At 42.9% G+C, this 24,692-nt stretch overlaps 1 protein-coding gene across 3 annotated transcripts in view; it reads left to right on the top strand.

Annotated features, from left to right (window-relative positions):
- The window catches only part of SNAP47 (synaptosome associated protein 47), a 33,505-nt gene extending 9,165 nt beyond the window's left edge, over positions 1-24,340 (top strand). For all 3 annotated transcript variants that reach the window (XM_009556117.2, XM_054060718.1, XM_054060717.1), the window contains 4 exons: positions 1,749-2,304; positions 9,620-10,104; positions 15,151-15,278; positions 21,432-24,340. In XM_009556117.2, coding sequence (XP_009554412.2) covers positions 1,808-2,304; positions 9,620-10,104; positions 15,151-15,278; positions 21,432-21,578 — 1,257 coding nt within the window. In that variant the 5' untranslated portion in view covers positions 1,749-1,807 and the 3' untranslated portion in view covers positions 21,579-24,340. The remainder of the gene's footprint in view (positions 1-1,748; positions 2,305-9,619; positions 10,105-15,150; positions 15,279-21,431) is intronic.
- The last annotated feature ends 352 nt before the right edge of the window (positions 24,341-24,692 follow it).

Raw genomic sequence — 24,692 nt, 5'->3', positions numbered from 1 at the left:
CCAGGCCTGAGGCGTGTGACAGCTCTTTGTGTTCATGCTGGGATCCCAGATACCAGTGAGCAATTCTTACAGGATTAGTATTATGTCATCAGATAGCATCACAGGCTGCCAGGAAAACATGGACTGTCACAGAGATGCAGTGAAGTCACCATTGCCCTGAACGTTGCGACCCTGCATGCCAAGCGTACAGTCATTTCTGCTTGCTCTTTTAACCCTCTGCTGGTGCTTGCTCTGTTGCCATGTGTGCAGAGTTGCTTTGCATGGTGAGCCTGCAGCACCTCTTCCAATACCATAATGGCATCTTTTTCTGGGTCAATCAGGGTTTTCCCAGCAGTGTTGCTAAGAAGTTTTCAGTTCCTTCCAAACTCCTGTTTCCAGACATGTTTGAGAGTAGCTGAGCAACAATGAATGTTACCCAAAGAAATGCTGCAGGGGGTTAGTTGGGGTGTTCTGTCGGAAGTACTAGTATCCACTTGATATCTGTAAGGTGGCTATTTTTGCAACTCTCTCAAGAGACCAAGAATGATGGGCTGAGATGGTGATGATTCCTGAAGGATATTTACCCATTTGGGGCTGCATGTTTTTGCTCTTTAATGATTGTGAGTTCTGGGCAGTGGTTTTTCTTTCAGGTGCACTGCTGAATATGTTGGATGGACATTCAAGGTGTGTTTGTAACATACCTGGATGTCAGTAGCTCAGAGGGGAAGGACCAGTTATTTGTTGTGATTGTTGTAGATACATCAAAATGCAAACTTATCAATGTATATCCTGATTTTTCTTCAGTACCTGTGTATCCATGGGAAAGTGGTTCTGACGATGGGTAGGGATAGAAAACTTTTCAAGGTTTTTCAGTGTTCTGGTTTTTGTAGATTCCATTCTACCTGAAAATATAACATATGCATGTGAACATATGGACTTACGTAATTATAAAGCATCTTCCCTGCCTAAGATAAGTGGAACACAGCAGGTATTGAATAACCAGGGCATTAATGTAATAGTCATTCAAAGTTTGTGCTGTTGTAAATCACGTGCTGGGATGTGAGGAGAACATTATAAAAAGGGGAGGCAGTGCTCTTATGGAGCAGGGACTAATACTGACAGTCCTCATCAGGAAGGGTGAGCCTTTCTGAAGGAAGTATTTGGATGTTTAGGAATGGTTGCCAAATTTTGTGACCCATCTACCTATTTCCAAGTCTGTCTTGGGTTTGCACCTGAAAGGTTACAGTGAAAGCACAGGAAGCCAGTTGTGGATGGTATTGGAGCACCTTACATATGAGGACAAGCTGAGAGTGTTGAGATTGTTCAGCCCAGAGAAGAGAAGAAATCATAGAGCAGGGTTCCAGTGCTGAAAGGGTGCCTACAGAAAATCTGCGGAGGGACTCTTTTTCAGGCAGTACAGGGATAGGGCATGGGGGAATGGTTTTAAGCTGAAAGACGGGAGATTTAGATGATATGTTAGGAAGAAATCTTTTCCTTAAGGGTAGTGAGGCACTGGCCCAGGTTGCCCAGAGAAGTTGTGGATGCCCCATCCTTGTAGGTGTTCAAGGCCAGGTTGGATGAGGCTTTCCCACCTGATCTGGTGGGAGGTGTTCATGCCCATGGCAGGGGTGTTGGAACTGGAAAGGCTTTAGGGCTTCTAACCCAAACCATTCTGTGATTCTATGATTAATTACCTATGAGCGTTTGTAACATCAGCTTTTATACGTTGCTAAGGAGTCTTACTTTTTTTCTTTTCTCTTTTATTCTAGTTTCTCCTTCTAGCTTTGAGAGCGTTGCTCTGGGAGAAGAGGATCAGAACGGTGAGCTGATGAACGAAGACATACGTATCCATAGCTGGCCTTGTTCTTACTACTTGGACACGAGCAAGCAATGGGTCTCTGGCAGACTCTCACTGACTCCTGTTGTGATCAAATTTACAGCTGACAAGACTGGGGAGCTTTTGGTCAGCTTCCATCTTTCCAGTATCAGTGAGATCAAGAAGGAATCTTCAAATTTAATTTTCAGCTCCCTTACCATCTTAGAGAAGAACACCAAGCACTGGTTCAGTTCCTTGCGACCCAGCAGGAATGTGGTGTTCAACATCCTTGAGCACTTCTGGAGGGAGCAATTGCTATCAAGCCAAGGTGCAGGAGCAGAGGCAGCAGCTTTGCAGTCAACAAAGGGAAAAGAACTGACGGGATTATTGACTGGATCGCAGAAACGACTGGAGGACACAGCAAAAGTGCTGCATTACCAGGGCGAGCAGTTTGATAACATCATGAAAGGACTCAACAAGATTGAAGGGGATATGGATGTAGCAGACAGGTACAGTGCTGTAGCATCCTCTGAGCTAAGCAGTGGCTGTGGGATTGTATTGTTTATGCCTGAAATTTATGAGGAAGATCCACAGAGGTCTTTAGGAAACAAAACTGTTGACTTTCAGAAAAAATTTAAGCTTATGATAATTTTTGTGGGTCTAGTCCTTGTTCTTATAAGATGTTTCTGTATTTCTGTCCTCCCTTTTGTGCAACACTTTTCCATCCTAGTGAAATTCTTTGTGTATGTATTCCTATCCTCTGTCCTTCAAATAACACTTTAAGCCCTTGAGACTTTCAACCACGACTAGCAGAAAGGGTAGAGATCTCCAAAATATTAACAACCTATGCATTTTGAGAGAATAGGCAACCAGTAGAGATGTCAAAAATATTAACCACCTGTGCATTTTGAGAGAATAGGCAACCAGTGAGGGACAAAATATGAAAATTAATCTCCCCGCTGAAGTAGAAGTTATGTAATACATGTTTTTATTACATGTCCTAGAACGTGCATAAATAAAAACCACTGGAAGTTGGATTTGGTTAATTTTGCTGGTCCTAGTCCAGCATGTTCTGCTGTTGCACATCAAATGCAACCACATTTCTCCTTTTCTGCTTCTTTTCAAAGGAAATGCTGAATATGACAGGTGGGCTGCTGCCTTGGAGACAGTTATCAGGAGACAACTGCAAATTAATCTTTAGTTTATGTGGATTCTACACCTTTCTCTGTGCCTGAAAATCAGCTCTTGAGGTTGTTTTTTGCATACGGAGTGTGTGTAGCTTTGTAATTGCTCTTTCCGTCCCAAGAACTTGCTTCCACACAGCAGTGACGATTGTGCCTGTGGTGGGGATACAGTCAGGGAAATGGCTGTAGAAACAGTGCTCCCTGATTTGTGCTGTAAAACTGCACTGCTTTAAACCTCACATGGGATACTCCCTGCCTTTAGGTCTAGGTGGAATAAATAGATTTTGAGGAAAAAAAATAAGTGGTGTTGAGCAACACTGAGCTGCTGAGCTTTGCCTGCAGAGTGTGGTGGTGCAACAACTGGAGAGACAACGCTAAACTATTTGTGGAAATCTCAATTAGAGAATTAAGGCAGCGTTTTAAAAAAATTAGCCAACACATGCTGCCTTCAGACAACTGAAATAAGAGATTGGAGCATGTTTGAGATGTTGCTTAACTTGAGCTATTGCAGATCTCAATGTGCATAGTAGGGTGATTGGTGTATTAGTCGAAATGTCATGAGTTTACTATGTAATGATTAACATTCAAAGTGAATTATTCTGTCTTATATTTGCAGTTCAGCAAAGGCAAATGTAGAGTTCTGCAAGGGCAGAACAAACCCTTGCACCAGTACAAGTTAGGGGTTGATCAGCTGAAAAGCAGCTCTGTGGAGAAAGATCTGAGTCCTGGTGGACCAGAAGCTTACCCTGAGTCAGCAGTGTGTCCAAGAAGACCAATGCTGTCCTCGGGTGACAGAGGGTGGCAGAGCACTGGAACAGGTTAACCAGGGAGGTTATGAAGTCTCCTTCTCTGGAGATATTCAAACCTGCCTGGACATGCTCCTATGCAGCCTGCTGTAGGTGACCCTGCTTTAGCAGGAAGGTTGGACTGGGTGAGCTCTAGATGTCCCTTCCAACCTCTACCATCCTGTGATTCTCTGTGCTGCAAACTGGATTCAACAGTGGTCCAAAATATACAGTCAGGTTTAAGAGTAGTATTGTAATGTTTGAAGGTGCTAAGAGTGTCTTCGTAGAAGCTCTGTGACACCTGCATGAAGAAGCAAACACAATGAAGTTCAATCTAGTTGCTTTTGGAAGAAGCATCTGTTTTTAGAAGGATATCACATCTAAAGGGAAGTGTTGATTTCACAATGATTCTGGTGATATTCTCCATACCCTTTAATGAAGAGCCAAGATAACCGAAAGCTTCAGCGATAGTTTTTAAAGTTCTGTAGCAATAAACAATGAGTAGGAAAATAAATACCTGCTCATTGTTTTTGGAAGAGAATTTTGTTTGGGGTTAAGATGCACTGGGAGGTATTATTTGTCCTCATAAGTCTGAAGAGCTAGATGCTTTGATATAAGAATGGAAAAATAAAGGAAAGCGTTGACCAAATGTTAGCTGAGACTTCATTTTATTTACAATATGAAGAGTTTGGCCAGCTTGCTTGCAGGCTAAAATGTAGCCCAGAGACCATTAGCCAAGCTGTGTTTTAATTACACTCTGCTTCTGAGGGACACTTGGTTTTCTAGAATAATTTGTGTGTGTGTGTGTGTTTTGTCTCGTAAAGCTGCTTTCCCTACCCACCTCCCCCACCGCTAAAATAAGTCAGTTCCTTTTAAAATGGGATACCGTCATGTTCATAACCCGTGTAGAAAAAGGGGAAGACTGTGACTGAAGCTATTCTGATTGTTGCATGTTGGGGAATTCAGACTACTAATGTAGATAAATTTGCTAATGGCTATTAAGGCTAAGAAGTATCTCGATGGATAATACCGTGCAGGACCATTTTGCATGTGGAGCGCATTTTGTGCAGACACTTCCATGCCTGTTAGTTCAAGGTTGTACAAGCGACAGCAGTTTGATGGTAGTGTCTTTTATAAAAAGAACCAGGCCCCTTTATGTATTTTCATGCGTTTAAAACTGGGATTACCTTTATCTTACCTGTATGTGTGGGCTTTTTTTGATTATTAAGTCTTTTCTTGTATATGCCTGGGTTTATACAGCTGCTTTCTGTGCAGCTGTGTGCAGATAAGCCAAGCTGAGCCTGACGTGCTAGCAGATGTTCAGAGATCAAAAATAAACAGAAAGGCAGATGACTGGTTCCTTTTAAATACATCACTAGAAGAGAAAAGAGTACTCTGGTTGCATATTTTGATTTGTATATGAGGACTGCTCATACAGTTTGTTGATACAGAGGAGTGACTCCTCCATGGAAGGCTGGAGCAGTTGGCTGGAGCATTTGTTAGGGTTCTGCAGCAGGAAAATCATGACTACAAATCAGACATTGAACAGCCAGGATGTCAATCCCTGGGGAAAGAGGAGAGGAGATGGGTGAAGGGATAAAGTGATAAAAATTAAGACTCAAAGCTCTCCAGAATAAATTACCACAATGTAAGCAGAGGTATAGACTTGTCACATTGCAGCTGCTTTTCAGTAAGTGTGTGTGCAGGCTTTTCTCACGGTGGATTCGATGAAGCAAACCTGTAGGAATTTAATGACTTTTCAGACGTTAAGGCACAAGCAGAAGCTGTCACTGCCCCGAATTACCATGTTCTGACTCTCCTAAACAAAGAGGAGAGAAAACATGCTTTGTTTTCTGTAGAAGTCAGAATAGTTTGGGTTGGAAGGCACCTTAAAAGATTATCCAGTTACAACCACCCTGCCATGGAAAGGGACTGGATCAGGTTGCTCAAAGCCTCCAGGGATCCATGATTTCTCTGGGCAACCTGTGCCAGGGCCTTACAGGAAACATTTCTTCGTAATATCTCATCTAGATCTCCCCTCTTTTAGCTGGAAACTTTTCCCCCTCATCCTATCTCTGCACTCCCTGATCAAGAGCGCCTCCCCAGCTTTCCTGTCAGCCTTTAGGTACTGCAAGGCTGCTCTAAGGTCTCCCCAGAGCCTTCCCTTCTCTAGGCTGAACAACCCCAACTCTCTCAGCCTGCCCTTATATGGGAAGTAGTCCAGCCCTGTGATCATCATCTCCATTGCCTCCTCTGGACTTTCTGCAACAGTTCCATGTCCTTCCTGTGCTGAGGACTCCAGAACTGAATGTAGGACTCCAAGTGAGGTCTCATAAGAGTAGAGTAATGGAGGAGAGAATCCCTTCCCTGGACCTGCTGGTCGCACTTCTTTTGATGCAACCCAGAATATGGTTGGCTTTCTGGGCTGCAAGCGCCCGTTGCCGGCTCATGTTGAGCTTCTCATCCACCAGCACCTCCAATGAGATCAGGTCATTTGTTTCTGTTTAGTTACAGCATGGCTTTTAATTCGGAAGACATGAGTGCTAGCAGGGCCTGGGGCTTTTTCAGTCATTCTCTGTGTCGAACTTAAGTTGAACCTTGTAGTTTCAGAATTCAGCCCTAAATTTATGGTACTGTGCCATTTCAAATTCTGTTATTGTGGAACTTTTTGTTACATCTCCTTTGGTCTGTTTTTTCTTCTTTTTTTTCTCCAGTTTTTCAAAGAGCGTCACAGCATTTTCAGAGCACAGCAGGGAACTCCAGACCCATTATTCATCTTGCACTATGTCTACATAAATATCATATGTTCATGCTTTAGCTGGGAGTTGATTCTTGGAACAATTCATTCTGCCTCTGCTATCCATAAATTCAGTGGTTGACTCTCAGTATGACTTATTCTGCTTTTCTTAGCACATGGATTTCTTTAAGTAGGTCTGTTTTGAAGCCGGTACAGAACTTTGATGGCTAGTAAACAAAGTATGCTCAGTTGGAGCTTCCTCTGTCAGATTAGTCTTTGTCTGCAGCCAAATTAAACAGTATTTTCAGATTGCAGAGTTGTCTGTAGGAATACTCTGGTTCTCTCATGGAAAATATATTGCTACAAAAAAAATGTCTTGAGAGTGGCACTGCTGTGATGCAGGTTTTGTCAGGCAATATCTTTCTAGAGTAAACTTAAAAGGAAATAAAATCAAACCAACTCTCCAAAATGGCAATGAAGCAGTAATATGTTGTATTTTGGTTTGAAAAGGTTGCCTCTCTGGGATTTAAGTCAGTGAATAAACTTTTGTAGCATCAGTTAGATGACAGTGTTTCATTAAAGGTTTCACTATTTGTGGTGTGGCTTCATAAGAAACATTTACTGCAAGTCCAGTAGTAGCGTCTACTATAACTTAGTGGCATGTGACTATTCCCACTGCCTTAAGGTATTTGGGGACACACACACAATTCTGATGTGGATTGAACCTCCTTAGAGCTTTTTGGGTTTTGATTAATTTAAACATAACTTCTTCCCTCCTCTAAGTTGATAATCTGTGCATCCAGAGGTGGCTTTCCTGTTCTCAGTGACTGACAGATGAGCTGAGAAACTCCCATTGAAAACAGCCCGATCAGGCTACTGGCCTGCAGGCCTATTTGGATTGTGCGATACTTCCAGACAGCTCACTGCCCTTTTCTAGTAGGGACCGGGTAGGGATGCATCTCGGAGTGTTGACTTGCCTCTTCCTGTGCCTGCTGGCAACTGGAGACGAGCTGCTTGGGCTCAGATGTGAGGTGGGTAGCAGAGGGTTCTGGTGGGTAAGAGAGGAGGTGGCTGCTGGCACAGCAGAAGGATATGAAGCTACTTTTGACTACGTGGGGAGGTATAGTTGGCCCCAAAATTTCTTTCCAGGCACTGATGCTGGATCATCCTGAAATACAGGATCCTCTGCTAGCAGCGTGGGTTTGGGTGACAGGCAGGGGACGAGAGGAGAGCGGAAGAAATGGAGTGTCATAGTTGCTGATTGTGGCACTGCTCCCAACTCCTGTCTAGACCTGGAGAGCGATGCTAACATGTACGCAGTACCGCACATGGAAAGTCAAACCAAACCCACCACCTTTCCTTTCATGCCTCTGTTTTTTTTTGGTGGAAAGTGTACTGGTGAGGCTTAGAGCCGAAGAGGTCTGTCATCAAGCTGATCTAGTGGAAGGTGTCCTTGCCCATGGCTGGGATGGTAGAACTGAATGACCTTTAGGTACCGTCTAATCAAAACCATTCTATGATTCTGTTTGTGATCCTTTTTTAGGAGAGGACCCCAGAAAAGTGGGATTGGCTATGCTGGTGGAGAATACAATAGTAGGATTGTGTCCTACGTACGTATCATTGGATATGATGTGTAGCCTGGACAGACTGGAGAGTTGGGCAGAGTGGAACCTGATGAAGTTTAACACAGGCATGTGCAGAGTCCAGCACCTCAGGAAGAACCCACCCACCTCTGCCACTAGTACAGGTTAGGGGTTGACTGGCTGGAAAGCAGCTCTGTGGAGAAGGACCATAAGCCAGTGCTGTGTCCTTGTGGCCAAGGAGGCCAGTGATATTCTGGAGTGCGTTAGGAAGAGTGTGGCCAGCAGGGCAAGGGAGGTTCTCCTCCCCATCTACTCTGCCCTAGCAAGGCTGCATCACCAGCAAAGACCACTGAGACGGTGAGGGGACTTTGGCATCTCTCTTATGAGGAGAGGCTGAGAAACCTGGGTCTGTTTAGCCTGGAGTAGAGAAGACTGAGAGGGGACCTTATCAATGCTCATCAATATCTGATGGGCAGAGGTCAGGAGGATGGGGCCAGACTCTTTTCAGTAGTGCCCAGCAACAGGGCAAGGGGCAACAGACACAAAGCAAAGCACTGGAAGTTCCACCTGAACCTGAGGAAAAACTTCTTTCCTGTCAGAGTGAGGGAGCACGGGAACAGGCTGTCCAGCGTGGGTGTGGAGTTTCCTCCTCTGGCGATATTCAAACCCTGGACATGTTCCTGTGCAACCTGCTGTAGGTGACCCTGCGTCAGCAGGTGGGATTGGACTGGATAAGCTCCAGAGATCCCTTCCAACCCTGACCAATCTGTGATTCTGTGATTCATTCTTCCTAACAGCATGCTGTAACTTCCTTGCCTGCAGCAAGTGAACTTGGGTGCCCATTTAGATGTTTCTTCTTGCTTAGAAGTACGAGGCTTGACTCCCTTTGTTTTTTCTGGCTGTACAGTAATCTTCCTTGGGAGCAGTTGTTTAATTCTTCCATAAATTAAGTCCAGTTACCTTTAAGCTAGGGCATCAGTTTGCCAGCAAGGAGGCCTGTCTCCTTCAGGAGACTACACCAACGTTGATGGTGAGGCGGATGTGAGTGCCAGTGGGCAATCTGTGCTGGGCTCTTCAGCCTCAGCATTGCATTCCTATTGTCTTCACTGGCAGTGGGAATTTGGGAGTGGGGGCAAAGCAAAAACTGGCATCAGATTGTGGGGGTGTGGGTATAAAGGAGCTGAAAAAGGCAGCATTGGTGATGACCAAGCGTGGAAACATCGAGGTAAAAGGCAGTGTTACCTGAAGAATAGATGGGTGTAAATTGTCCTGAATAAAGCCAGCTGGAAGTTGGATTTCTCACATCAGAACAATGAGATTCTGGGACCGCTCTCTGTGTTAGCAAGTGAAGAAAAGCTGTTTTGTAAAATGGATGGATCCTGGTAAGCTGCAAATAGATTTGAGTAGTGAAATAACAGCGGGCTGGATTCAGCATTAAGAAATCTTTGTGTCTGTGGTAATTTGCTTTGAACTGCTGGGGTAGCAGGACCTTTGTACTGGCTTTCACTCCTCTAACACTCTCTTTTCTCCACTAGGTTGTTGACTGAGCTCGAATCTCCTTCTTGGTGGCCATTTAGCAGCAAGCTCTGGAAAGCACCACTGGAAACCAAGCCAAAGGAAACTGCCGCAGTTTCCGATTCGAAGAACCAGGAAGGAATCATAATTAGAATTCCAGTTATTATCACCCACAGAACAGACGCAAATGTCAAGCCAGGAAAACTCACGCTCTTCGCTTCTGGCCTGGAAATCAGTGACTGCAATTCTCAGGTCATTCACCGGTTTGAATCGAGGGATGTAGATGATATCAGAGTTCATACACCATACGAAATCAGTGTCCGTCAGAGGTTTATTGGGAAGCCTGATACCTCTTACCGGCTCTTGTCAGCAAAGATGCCAGAAGTAATTCCCATCTTGGAGATGCAGTTTAGCAAGAAGATACAGTTTTTAGAAGATGCTCTAGGATTTGTTGGTGCCCGGAAGTCTCCTCAGGTAGATTTGGGGACCTCCATTTGGCAAGCAGGTACGTGGCAGACAAGGTGATCCTCTGTAAACAGTAACATTAGCATCAAAAGTTTCCGAGTGGTTTTCGAAGTCAGAAGGCAAATCTTCTCTACCCTGCCCCAATGATGAGCCCATGATCACGATAAAATGCCAGAAATTACTGCTAGGTGACTTTGACCTCCCTTGCCAAAAGGGATAGTGTAGAAATAACAGAATTGTGAATTAATTCACAATTAATTAAGAATCATTAAGGGTGGAAAAGGCCTCTTAAGTTCATCCTGTCCAACTGTCAGCCCAACACCCCCATGCCTACTAAACCATGTCCTGAAGTGCCATGGCTGCTAGCTTTTTGAACCCCTCCAGGGATGGTGACTCCACCAGTTCCCTAGGCAGCCTGTTCCAGTGCTTCACCACTCTTTCAGTAGAGAAATGTTTCCTAATATTCAATCTAAACTTCCCCTGGCGCAACTTGGGGCCGTTTCTTCTCATCCTACCGCAAGTCTAGTTGCATTTACATTTTCCCAACTACATTAGCAACCTGTGACTCTAGATGCTGATTCTGTGTGCCTCAGGAGCCTGACGCCTGGAAGATGCTGAGCCCTCTTTAACGTTATGCTCCCAGCTGGTGTTCTCCTGAACTTTGTGAAAGGATTAGCTTAATTTCAGTTTCAGCTACTGGCCTGTGTTTTAACTACAGCATCATTGTTTTTCCAGTGCTCAGCAATGCAGCGTTGTGCCACCATGTAGGGAAGAGGCATTAGAAATCTGTTCTTCTTCCCTGACTGCATGCTTCAGAGTCCTCTGTCATCACTATTTTTCCTTTGGCAGTTTGTAACTAGAAGCAGATTTATGTAAAGCCTGACCAGCAGGTTGAGGGAGGTGATTTCTTCCCCTCTGCTCTGCTCTCATGAGACTCCTGTGTCCAGTTCTGGAATCTCCAGCATAAAAAGGATATGGAGCTGTTGGAATGGTTCCAGAGGAGGCCACAAAGATTATCTGGAAGCTGGAGAACTTCTGCTATGAGGACAGGCTGAGAGAGTTGAGATTGTTAGCCTGGAGAAGAGAAGGCTCCTGGGATATGTTTTATCAGCCTTCCAGTACCTGAAGGGTCTACAGGACAGCTGGAGAGGGACTTTTTACAAGGGCATGGAGTGATAGGAAGAGGGGCAATAGCTTTAAATTTAGATTAGACATTGGGAAGAAATTCTTTGTGATGGGAGTGGTGAGGCCCTGGCCCAGGTTGCCCAGGTAAATTGTGGCTGTCACCTGCCCGGAAGTGTTCAAATCCGGGTTGGATGAGGCTTTGAGCAACCTGATCCAGTGGGATGTGTCCCTGCCCATGACGAGGGGGGGTTGATCTGGATGATCTTTAAGGTGTCTTACAACCCAAACCATTCTATGATTAAAATTTTTATTTACTTCATTATAGGGAGTTTAACACAAATTTTCAGTCCTGCAAGTTTTGAAATAGCATGTGGGTAACCAGTGTGTTCATTTTCATATCTTAAAAAATAAGAGTTTTGTTATTTGAGAAGTTCAGGTGCTTGAGTGAGGAGATTTTAGGTCTTAGTTTAGGTGTATGCATAATATAATCGTTTTAAGAAAACACAGTGGCGACTGAAATGCTTTCACAACAATAAGAATGACATTCCTTAATGCTATTACTTCTGAATTTCTGGGAAGGGTTGTTTTTTTGTTTGTAATCCAATCCTGGATTCATTTGGCGAGCTCGTGAATTTTTGTCTGTTAGGAATTTGTTTCTATCGACACGCCTGAATCTTCTTTTTCTCTTAATTCTTAGTGACAGAAGAGCAAATCAGCAGATGGATTTATTGCCAGGATAAAAGCAAGTAGAAAAATGATAAAATAAAACAGTAGATGGACCTGTTTCTCTCCACCGAGCTAAAACTGGGAGCATGGAGGATAACATCCTCTTGTTGATGAGTTGTCAAAGGCCGTAGCTTGGAAAAGCTTGTTAATTTTTAAGGAAGTAAGGCTTGGGCATCTGGCACTAAAATGTCAGCACAACAACTTAGAGGAAAAACAACCTGCTGGTTTCTTAAGCACTGAGTTATTCCAACAAATTGGTGTTCAGTTCCTGATGGTCTTAAGGCTGGTTACATAAAATAATTGGTTATACAGCCCTACTGTGCTTAATTTCCTACTGCTCTGTTTGCATCTGAGTCAGTGAGTCAAGGATATTTCTCCTCTACCCCCACCTGCATTTGGACTGTTTAATTTGGAAATGCCAGTAAAGAAAACTAGAGGTTATGGAAATCCTGACTTCTCTAGCTCCACCAGAGCCCTTGTTTGTTCCTTCCTGCAAGTCTGTTGCTGTCTGTCCTCTGTCACAAGATGGCAGTCACGGACTGTGTTGCAACCTCTGGCATGGCTGCTCAAAGGGTGGAAATACTGATTTTTAATTTTTGTTTCTTATTTTTCGCTCCCAAAATCAGGGGAGTGGGGGAAGGGAGAAAATCCATGTTATGCCTGCCTGCCTTTGTGTGCACATAAAATGTGTGTATTTTTAGATAGTAAAAGTTGATTCAGAGACTTGCAGGAGAATTATCCTTGCAGTGGAGATACATCTATGCAGCAAACAGGCTAATAGCGTTCTTTGCCATCAGTGGAGCAACTTGGAGACGTGAACATTTCCCCAGCTGCATTAGTCTCATCTGGATCCTGTCTGTTTATACTAATCCTGCCTTAAAATTGTGCATATTGCACATATGTATAAGTAAATACAAAAACCCCTCATCTTTCTAAGAGTTTTGGATTGATTCCACCTAGGAATTTGTGAAGACCTTTAGGCTCACCAGATTATCTGAAAGTATTTTTAGCTGCTCTACGTGTCTTTTCTGACTTTATTTTTTTGGACCAGGCCACGTGGGTGTTTAAATGCTCAGGACAGAGCAGTGAGGTTTGCTTTGTGGCAGAGGTTCTGTGCTGCATCAAGCCAGTACTCTCCCATCCAATAACATCCTCAATAATGGCTAAAAAAGAAATCCTAGTGCATCTGTAGTGTAACAGTCTAGGGCAGCTCTATCACAATCCTAGAGCTGAAGACTGGCGTGCTCTGGGCTTTTTTTTATCCATTTCATAAAATCAGAGAATGGTTTGGATTGGAAGGGACCTTAAAGATCCAGTTCCAACCTCCCACTGAATCAGGTTCCTCAAAGCCCCATCCAACCTGGCCTTGAACACCTGCAGGGATTGGGCATCCGTGAATTCTCTGGACAACCTGTGCCAGTGTCTCAGCACCCTCATCATGAAGAATTTCTTGCTAACATCTAATCTGAATCTCCCCTGTTAACTTAAAACTATTGTCCTTCATCCTATCTCTACACTCCCTGACGAGGAGAACCTCGTGAGCTTTCCTGTAGCCCTTTTCAGCACTAGAAGCTGCTCTAAGGTCTCCCCAGAGCCTTCTCTTCTCCAGGCTGAACAACCCCAACTCTTTCAGCGAGACAGGCTTCTGAGGCTGCTGATTTTTCTGTACTTACCCCTGTGATCAAGTATTCTCATTATTATGGGTTTCCAGCACTTTGTTCAAAGTTTTGGTAACTTCTCATTCTCACATGGTGGCAGCAGGTCTCATAGTCCAACTTGGGTGTAACACAAACAAAACAAAATTGCTTGTTAAATATTTCTGCCTTTCTATTCAATTACTTCTTTTTTCTGTTCTTTTTTCAAAGTAGAAAATTACTGGGAAATGCCCAATCTCCTTCCCCATCCCATTCTTTTTGTGCACCTTTGTCGTATCCCCCTCCTCCTCTTTTCTTCCATGAGATTAGTGGAGCAAAATGGATGGATTTCTTGTCTTTAATGAAATGATTAGCGTATAGTGACACTCGGCTGATAAGAAACACAAAGAATCTTGTCTGGCTGTTTGCTGCTGTAGGAAGGTCTGTCATTCCCTCCTAGCTTTGTCCTCAGGGGAAGACCATGGCAGTAATTTAGCATGAGCAGTGTTTTTCAGCGCCTGACTCCTAGCCCCCTCCGAATACATGGAGCATTTGCGCAGGGTAACACTAGTACAGTGAATGGCTTGCCTGTCTTCAATCTTGATGGTGTTTGAGTCCAGTGACTCTCAGGCTGATAACCGAATAATTCCCGGGATTATGAGTTTGCTGTAATTACTTGAGAGGGATTTAGGGTTTGGTACTTTGGTTTAGCTTTTGTCTCCCTTTTCACAGGGAAGTAATGCTATCCAAAGTGGTCAGGTATAGACCAGCCAGTTGGGCACCAGCTCTTCAGCCTGGCGGTGAGCTCTGGCATCTGATGTGCTTTCTGTCCTAGTGCCTGTAAGATCGACTGTCGTTATTCTGTGCTGGAGTCAGGCCATGTGCTCACAGTATGCAGCAGTAGCATTACCTTCTTCCTTGGTACCTCTTAAACTGGGAGAGCTTCAGAGATGTTTGGAGCACCTCTAGGAGCTGAGATGTGTGTCTTGGGTGTTTAGCACCCATCTGCATCAGAAACAACAACCTTTCCTTGTAGCAAGGCCCTGCTCCTGTACTGAGCAGCATCAAATACCACAATTAGAGTGGATACTTTAATTAAAGGACAAGCAGCATTTTTACACAGGGATTGCATTGGTATTGCTTAGCTGGGGGTCACTGTTATCATCATTGTCTCTCTGTCTCGGGTTTGCTGACTTGTGATCTGTCACTTTTAAATTCATTAATTATAAAGGTTAAAGAGAGAAGCAGCAGCGGGTGGAGGATCATCTGTCTGATTGGAAATGTGTTGTTGCTGCTTCACTCTCTGTTCAGATAAATCCCTGCAGCCCAAAATGAACCCATTCTCTCAATGTTGCCTTTAATAACAAGTCGTTTCTCTTCAGCCTGATCATTTCCAGGTTAGGTTTTGTACAAAATACAGTTTGAATCCTTTCTAGAAGAACATAACTGAACAGGCAAGGCTGGGTAAGGCTCCGCTGAGTGCACTTGTCCTCTCACAAACTGCTGTGGAGCAAAGCAAAGGTGAACCAGTTTGATACTAGCACTGGTCCTCCCGGTTGGTACAGGAGATGGCAGTCTGACCTTGGGAATTTCTATTGCAGCCACAGGACTCCTCGGAGGAGTGGTGCAGCCCAGCTCACCAGTGGGAGGCAAAGGAGTGGACAACGACCAGGTTCAGCTGCAGAAGCATGAGAAGGTCTCCCAGGAGGAAGCAAAAGAGCTCAGACAGGTATAAGTTGAGATAATGTTGATAACAGCTGTTTCACTTCCTCATCTTGCTTAGTAAGTTGCATTTTCACTATCAGAAACATAGTTATTGTCCTAAAATATTCCTCTCTCAGTTTAATGGGCATATTTAAAAAATGAATTAACCAAGCTTGTGATTAAAATACACTGATAACATTATATTTGGTTTTAACTATTTGGAACAAATGGGGGATTATCACCAAAATATATTAAGTGGTAGGCTATCCAAATATCCTTAATGGTAACCTGTTTTTTTCTGAAGATTCAGAAGCTTAACAATTAAATCATTTTCAGCTTTTTGATGTTTTCTCTATGCTATCTTACCCTTATTAGTAAGGAGTAGCAATTCTATTTCAGAAACATCCATAAAGCTGAGCAAAGTGTTTTATAAGCACACAGAGAGAGCTTGTAGTTACAGAATAAGTATTCGGTCCACCAAATTAATAAAGGGGGGATAGGTTCTTCATTTACTAGAAAACAAAGATTTATTTAAAGTAATCCACTCTGATATTTTTCTTCTAAATGGAACTTTAAGGAATTTCTCTCATAGCTGATGCTCAGGACCTTTAGAGAAGGATCCATTTTTCACAGAATCACAGAGTGGTTTGAGTTGGAAAGGACCTTAAATCCCATTCAGTTCCACCACCCCCTATGTCCTACTGGATCAGGTTGCTCAAAGCCTCATCCAACCTGGCCTTCAACACCTCCAGCAATGGGGCAGCCACGACTTCTCTGGGCAACCTGTACCAGTGTCTCATGACCCTCACATTTCTTCCTATATCTCATCTAAATCTCCCTTCTTTCAGCTTAAAACCATCCCCCCTTGTCCTGTCACTGATAAAGAGCCTCTCCCCAGCTGTCATGTAGGTCCCTGTTTTGTAGGATATGGTTGATCTGGAACTATCTGTAAAAGTTAAAGAGTATGGTTTCAATCAGATTTTCATTAAAATATTTTAATAATGGTCACAGACACATCAAAAGATGTGATTGAAGATTAAACTACATCTTACTCTATTTGATATTCCAGTTGTAGCTTGGTGATAGTATCATGTGAATTCTTTGCTACTCCTATTACCTCTTAGCCAAGCCTGTAGTTTTCCAGCCCCCTTCTTTTATATTATAGTTGGAAACTAGAATACAGTGACTTCTGTTCACTTGACTGCATTTGACAGTCACAAGCACTTACTAGTGACTTATGTGGCTAAAAATGAAAGCTTTTTGCAGGAAAAAAATCTATTTATTAAGATTAAACAGAGGACAGGTGCATAAGTGAGAGTTTAATCTTTTCAGAATGTTAATTTCAGAAAATTCTGAAGTTCTCTGTACCGGATGGTGAACTAGAAATGGTGTTAAGTGGCCAGTGTTAGTTAAAACAGACCAAAACACTTTCAAGTTCAGCTAGAGCTCAAAAGATAGTCCTGGTATGTGTTTATACCACACCAAGCCAAGGATTGTTAAGCCAGTTAATGATTTGGGGTGAGCTTGTGGGTGGGGAGAGGATCTGAATGCCAGACTGCCAGGCCTTGGATTGGTCTGATTTTTTTTTCCCCTCAAATAGTTGCGGAGCGCCTGTTCCAAGAGCATCAGGCCTCTTTAATCATCATTCTGGTCATTAATAATTTTAAGGTGCATGTTGTAATTCCTATAAACCTCCTCTTCCTTTTTCTTACTAGGAATCACTGCATAAGTACTTAGTTTTAGACCAAAAATTACTTCTGAAACAAAGGTACAATTAAGACCTTTTGACTGAAATGTCTTATTTGGGCTATTTCAAAACGAAAATGGACTATTCACCATTTAATCATTCTCCCTTCATCTTGTCTTTTGAAGAGCTTATCTCTCTGCCTTATCATTTTATCAAAAATAAGCGTTCTGAAGCAGCGTTGGCCTTTTGGAAGATTTGAAGGGAGAATATTTCTCAGTCATAGTTGTACAAAGAGCAGCAATCTGTTATTCATGCATGTGTACACTTTATAGAACTGTTATGTATTTAAAAGGGATAATTAGTCTGTTCTTAACTGTTAGCTTTTCAGTGCTGTAATTTTGATTTCTAGCCAGACCCAAAAAAGCCAAATATCCTATTGAAGGGTTCATAGATTCGTGGAACAGTTTGAGTTAAAAGGGACCTTAAAGATCTTCCAGTTCCAACCCACTGTCATGGGCAGGGATGCCTCTCACTGCATGAGGTTGCTCAAAGCCCCATCCAGCCTGGCCTTGAACACTTTCAGGGATGGGGCAGCTACACAGGGAGAGGGTTTAGCTGAGACATGGGGAAGAAATTCTTCATGATGAGGGTGGTGAGGCACTGGCACAGGTTGCCTGAGGAAGATGTGGCTGCTCCCTCCCTGGAAGTGTTCAGAGCCAGGCTGGATGAGGCTTTGAGCAGCCTGGTCTAGCTGCTCATGGCAGGGGCTTGTAACTGGATGGGCTTTAAGGTTCCTTCCAACCCAAACCATTCTATGATTCCATGGATCAGGTTCATGGAGTTGGAGTCCTCTTGCATCATTCTATTTGTGTCTATGTGGTGACTGTCTCCAGCCAAGGTGATTGCTCTATTCTTACTTGAGCCAGAGCAGAAAGGAGTGGGCAGCGCTTGAACTTCTCCTTAAACGGGTAAAATAGGGCAGATGCATTTTTACCTAAACTGCACTGTGTTGGCTGGGTCCCCATAGCCCATGCAAGAACTTGGGCTCGGATGGACACCTTCCAGCAGAGCCTGCGTCTGCTGCAGTTGAACACTTGACACAGGGCAGATTTGGAGAGCGGTGACAAATTTGCTTCCTTGTTTTTTACAGCGTGAACTCTATGCGTGGGAATATTAGGTAACTTGCCTGAAATTGCACAGAAAGTCTATGGCAGAGCCACGAGGACAAATCAGACTTTCCAAATTATAGTCCATGTGACATAAATCTGCGGCTGTCTCAATGTGAGATTGACCAGGGCCTAAGGAAATGTGCCTTTAAAATGTGTCTTTGGGCTCATACCTGCTCTTTGGCTTTGTGTAGCAGATAGAGTTTCACATTTGAGTTTTGATGTCTTGGTTCACTGTCCAAGTTCACCCCTGGCGCAGAAGCCACTGCTGCTTTGAGCAGCTGACAGAACTGGAGCAGTGATAACTGGACATCTTCCCATATTTTGCTTTGCAAAAATAGTGACCAGCTTTGGCCAAACTTTGGTTTCAGTAACTCCTACCAGCAAGCTTTGTGGGCTGTGCTGGAAAAGCATCTTAACTGTTTCAGGCGCCATTAGATTGAGTAGCTGCACTCAACTTGAACGGTTGAAGATGCTGACAGATAAAGGGTTAAGGGATTTATTACCAGACTCTCCTAGTCAAAGAGAATTAACAGATGAAAGTGAGCCGCTTGCCTTTCATTTTTTGTGTGTGAGTAACCACATGGTCATTGCCTGCTGTGTTTCAAGACAGCCTAGTTGGCAGGTGAGCTGAGCAGAGCCCTGTAGCTGACTGAGCTTCCATTTTACTGCTTTTGTATTTTAAAAGCTTTTCTGTTCTCAACAATTGTATTGTTTTTTTTCTGTATTTTAAATGTTCAATATGCAATAATGAATGTGAAGCCTATCAAAAGTAATCTGATTCAAAACTAAAAATTTTACTACTTTATTTTATATATTTATGTGAATGTTTATATCATAGAAACATAGAATGGTTTGGACTGGAAGGGACCTTAAAGATCATTCAGTTCCAACCCCCTGCCATGGGCAGGGACACCTTCCACTGTATCAGGTTACTCAAGGCCCCATCCAAACTAGCCTTGAATATGTCCAGGGATGGAGCATCCATGAATTCCTTGGGCAACCTCTGCCAGTGTCTCACCACCCTCATAATGAAGAATTTCTTCCTGATGTCTAGTGTAAATCTTCCTCCTTCCAACATAAAGCCTTTCCCCCTTGTCTTATCACTAGAAGCCTTTGTAAAACATCCCTCCCCGGTTTTCTTGTAGCCCCATTCAAGTACTGGCAGGCTGCTTTAAGATCTTCCTGGAGCCTTCCCTTCTCCAGGCTGAACAACTCCAACTCTCTCAACCTGCCCTTGTATGGGAGGGGCTCCAACCCTTTGATCTTCTTCATGGCCTCCTCTGGACCTGTTCCAACAGTTCTATAGCCTTCTTATGTTGGGGATTCCAGAACGGGACACAACACCTCAGGTGGGTTCTCACAAGACAAGAGCAGAGGGGGAAGACCACCTCCCTTGACCTGCTGGTCACTTCTTTCGATGCAGCCCAGGATATAGTTGGCCATATGTGTAAAATATATTCAGAAGAAGCTCAAAGAAGGGACTGAGGGAGAGCAACCTCTGAACTTCCCATTTCCAAGTAGTGTAAAGGTAATTCCTCAGGAGAGGCAACACCTCATTTCAGATCCCAGTCCCAAATCATACATGCAGTAGATTTGATCATGTCATCTTTCTTTTTGGTGTATATCCTACACACATCTACCACCTCCAGTCTGGGGAATTCAGCCTTGCTTTCCTGTTACAGCAAAAGAACTTGAAGTGTTTCATTTGGGATAGAAACAGAGGGGAGTTTAGCTTGTAGTTTTGCTAAGAACAGAAAAAAAGGTAGATTAAGCTTGATCCATCGTTGGTTTTGTATTTTTGCTTTGGCAGCCAAATTGCAAACCCAATTATTCACACAGCCTTATTTCTGGCTGCTTGTGATTTATGGAAAGAGCTAAGAGATGTTTTATGAGATAAATCCCACTACTGTGGCTGACTTCCAGCTTCAGTCAAAGAGTTTTGTCTGCGTAAAATTCCCCTGCCATTTCAGCTCGATATGATATTCCTTGCTGTTTCTTTCAAACCAGTAACTTGCATAGCTGCTAATGATGGGATTGCTGGGAAGCTCAGCCCCATGTGTGGGTAAAGGGGCTGCTGATGTTTCACAGCAGCTTCCTCGGGGCAGATCTTATAAATTCTAAAAGGAAAACAAGAATTTGCTAGTTATGAAAAAAATCAAATTAAACATGTATAGAGTACAGTTCTTTCCCTCTGTTTTACCAAAAGCCACATTTATTTTGTTAGACAGGCTGCATTTCTGATATCTTCAGTAGTGTTACCTGTATGCCCTTGTGCTGCAGCAGTTGATGATGTGGTTAATCCTGGAGCAGTTTGCTTTCTTGGAGGCTATTATTTCAGTTGATTGGATGAATGGCTCTTAGTATCCATGAGGATAATTTGCAGTCAGTAGTATATGGTGCTTCCAAATCTCCCTCAGACACATCTGAGAAAAGGCAGCTGAGGGTTGGCTATCAGGCAGGTGCTTTCAATTCATGCAACCAGGCTTACTAAGGGAGTAGTCACAAGGGGGAAGAAAAGACAATGATAAAACTCATGCCTTAGACTGCTTCTAAAAGGAGCCAGTGTTACAGGGTAGGGAATTACGATGGATTTTTCCTCTGTTGTTTGGATCTTTGCTCTTGGACTCTGTTGTGTGAACTGATGAAAATTACAGTTAGGTAATGCTTTCAGCCTGGAATAGAGCTGTAACCAGTGCATCTGTTGTTTCTTGTCTTGGTTACATCCTCAGCCTGATGTCCGTTTATACCACACCACCCTCTAGACCCTTGAAAATCATTTGTTTGCCCAAATCTCACTGTTTTCCTTCTGCTCCATCCAATGACACTTCTTTCTTTAATGGGGTGTAGTAAAACAATGCTTTCTGTCCTTTGACCTGATCCTTGCCTAATCTTGCTATACCTGCAGCTGTGTGATCTCCATCGGGCTTCACACCAGCTGTGCTCTGTCTTCGTCAGCTCTCAGCACGTGTGACATCTCAGGACAAGCAGCTGCTCTAAGATGCAAACTTACCAAGGAGATGATAACAGAGCTAGCAAAAACCTGATATTTGCACTAATTTTTACTTCTAATTTATTCACCCCCCAGTATAACCATGGTATTCCAGATTTGACTTGTCACATCTTTAGTTCATTGTTTAGATCATTACAATTCAGCTTATTAGAGTAGGACTTGTGTCTTTTCATGAGCACACTTCAGGACAGACTTCAACAAATAATTTAGTAATTTAAAGCAATGAAATAACTGATTGCCATGGGTTTAATTGCATTTCTCAAAGAACCAGATGGTCAATTGCTTATAGCTCACAGTTTTTTCTTCTGACAGATATTAAAGAAACTGAAAGGCCTTGCCTTGGAGACAGAAGCCGAACTGGAGAGGCAGGACGAAGCTCTTGACTCCATCACTACCTCCGTAGACCGCGCCACGCTGAATATAGACAAGCAGAACCGCAGAATAAAGAAGCTAACGTAGCACTTGCAGGAGCTCGTGGGGATGGTATCGTGAGAAAGAGGATGCTCGGGGTAGTGTATTTTTCAAGACTGTTTCTTTAATAGACACTTTGATAGCTTGGGAGATGGTTGCAGTATTGTTTGGAATGTGATGCTGCTGTTGTCGAGTTGCTGAGGGTTTTGAAAACGTTTCCAGCCTTAGATGATGTTTGAAGGCTGTTTTAGGATTAAAAAGGCTGAGACTTTTAGTTGTGATGAAGCAATGATAGCGGATTCTTTAGTACTTACAGAAAATCTGTAAATACAAAGGGATGTAATATAATGTGAAGCAATTTTTATGTGCTTTTTTGTGTTGCTACTTCTGAAAATTCTCTTACTTCAAGGAAGAAGTGAAGGAGAACTGAACTGCGTATGAGACTACTTTAGATGATTACAGCCTATTAATTCTCTCTCAAGATCTTTCTCTAAAATACTTAATAGCTGAACTAAGGGCCAGATGTCCAACTGCAAGTCATTGAGGCTCTGTTGTTAAGTTAGTGCTGAGGTGGGCAAATGATGGTGATAAAACCTTGTGTTCCCTAAGCAAACTGTTTTAATAGGTTTGAATCATGCTTTTTATGTACCCAGAAATTTTATAAAAGTAATGAAGACATAGTGGCCGCAGCTGTCTGTTGCCTTGTCTTGGGAGATCAAGAGAAGACGATTAGTTTAACATGCATGTACTGGTAGAGACGTCTACTTGTTGAGCAGATTTTATGTTTTTGCCATTCAGTAAAAGTTTTGCTTACTTGAGGCACTTAGGAAAGTTAAGTGTCGAAGTTAAATACTTGCTTCTGCTTTCCAAAAAGGCACTGCTGATCTTCAATGATCGTCTATGTGGTTTTGTGTGTTTTATATTTCCCCTTTGAAGGAATTGTTTTTGCAAAGAAGTGATTTTCTTCAGAGGTGAATTTATTCAGTGTTCCGTTTTTATGTCCCTCACTTGCACACAGTTGTTTTAAGTCTTTGGTAATAATCTGACATGGGATGCAGTGTCTGCAGAGTGTCATGAACACAGCATTCTGATAACATGGTCCCTAAGTACCACATTGGATCTTCCACATTTCTGATGGACATTAGTGGAAGGTCTCTTGTCCCTTTGCTTCTCTGTCCCTCATTTTCCAAGGGTTTCCCTCCATTTGTCTCTGACTCTCTAAATGAGAAATTGTGTGGAGCGTCATGTGGGTTTTGTGTGTCTGCTCTGGATTCATGGGCTGAGGGGCCTGTGGTTGGAGCTGTAGACTTCTGTGTAACATTTGGTAGTCATGGCTCATCTGCCTATCTTGTGGTTTTTATTTATTTGCACTAAGGTGGTGAAGCATTTCAAGGCTTCTTGTAGGCTTGATTTCTGAAATAAAAGGGAATACTGACAGTTCTTGTCAAATAGATTTCGTTGAGTTTACAATTGACTCCATCAAGACTATAGGACAGTGGAGTTCTTTTCCTGTCCTAACTTACTTGATACTCTACAAGTGAGATTCCAGGTAATCCATGTGTCTATTGTCTGTGACATACAACTCAAATTTCATCATTTCCTACAGTTTACCAGCTATTTTAGTTCAAAGTAGCTGTTATAATGTCCTTTTATTTTCCCCAAGTGTTTTTATATTAAAAAATTCTTGTATTGCTTTCAAATACGAGACTTTCAGTGCAATATTTTTAACTAGTTAAGCTTTGAACTGTTTATTCTGCTGGTAGCTGATGTGAAGTTTTCCTGTTTCAGAGTAGTTCAGCCTACCTTTTAAAAAAGGTACAGTAATTCATATACAGTACATTGTTTTCAAGATCTTGCTCCACCTTATTTTGTATTATTTCATATTAGTTTGTTAGCATTAAAGTGTTTTTCTGCACTGCAAGTCCTTAATTTATAGTCCAAGTTGTTAAAGGCATGCACTTTACCTACTTACTGAATATAGTGATTATATACATGCAGTATGTACTGTGAAATAAAATATTGTCTGGGGTTCTCTTGTTTGTTTCCGCTACCCAAATCACTGTTGTACTGTGAAAGGAAGATATGTTTACACGACTAATTATTTCATGAACTTAAAGGTATGCTTTGCACAAAAACATCGAATGGTTTGGGTTGGAAGGGCCCTTAAAGCCCGTCCAGTTCCATCCTCCCCCCCAGCTATGGGCAGGGACACCTCCCACTGGATCAGGTTGCTCAGAGCTCCAACCAACCTGACCTTGAACACCTCCAAGGATGGGGCACCCACAACTTCTCTGGGTAACTTGTGATACTCTCTCACCTAAATTTCCCCTCTTTTAGTTCAAGACTGTTTCCCCTCATCCTGTCTCTGCCCTCCCCAGCTTTCCTGTAAGCCTCCTTTAAGTACCTGAAGGCTGCTCTAAGTTCTCCCTGGATCCTTCTCCAGGCTGAACAACCCCAACTCTCTCAGCCTGTCCTCATAGGGAAAATGCTCCAGCCCTGCTGCTGACTGAACGAATCTCTGAACGGAATTAGTCCAAACCAGGATTGCCAAAATGAATACTAATTACGTATCATTTAGTTTACCATTGTTTGTGCCATAGTTTTTATTGCTGTGGGATTTAGCACTGAACTGTTGCTTCTAATACAGTATTTTGTAGTTTGTGTTAGTCCAACATATTTTCTCTCCAAAGCAAGAACTTGTAGTATCATTTGTAAGACACGACCCTTTCTAAAGCTGTGCAATAGCTGGATTTTATGTGCCCGGAGGACTTCCCATCTGTAATTTCTTCTTAATAAATATCTTGGAATAGCAGTCTTCTCTCTTGTATTCACTTGGTTGAGAGGTTGCAGTAAAAAATACTCTGTCCACCACATTGTCATGGTGTGGAACTGAATTCACTGTAGCACTTTTTGTAGCATTGGGGTTTAAGTTTTTAAAGAAAAAGAAGGGAAAATTTTAACTGGTGGAATGTTATCCGTGTGAATGTTAGCTATCCTCAGCTGAACAATGAAGTGGGTAAATGTCAGCATGCCTGGTGCTCAGTCCTGGAGACTGTTGCACAGGACCTGCTCCAGCTCTTAGAAAAGAGGACCAAGATCTGCTTGGACATGGCACAATTTGAACGACATCTTGGTACATGATTATAAGGATTTTACTCTGGT

Source organism: Cuculus canorus, chromosome 2 (genome assembly GCF_017976375.1).
Source record: "Cuculus canorus isolate bCucCan1 chromosome 2, bCucCan1.pri, whole genome shotgun sequence".
Lineage (NCBI taxonomy): Eukaryota > Metazoa > Chordata > Aves > Cuculiformes > Cuculidae > Cuculus > Cuculus canorus.
The sequence above is the reverse complement of the archived record's forward strand: the minus strand, read 5'-3'. Positions and strand labels throughout refer to the sequence as shown.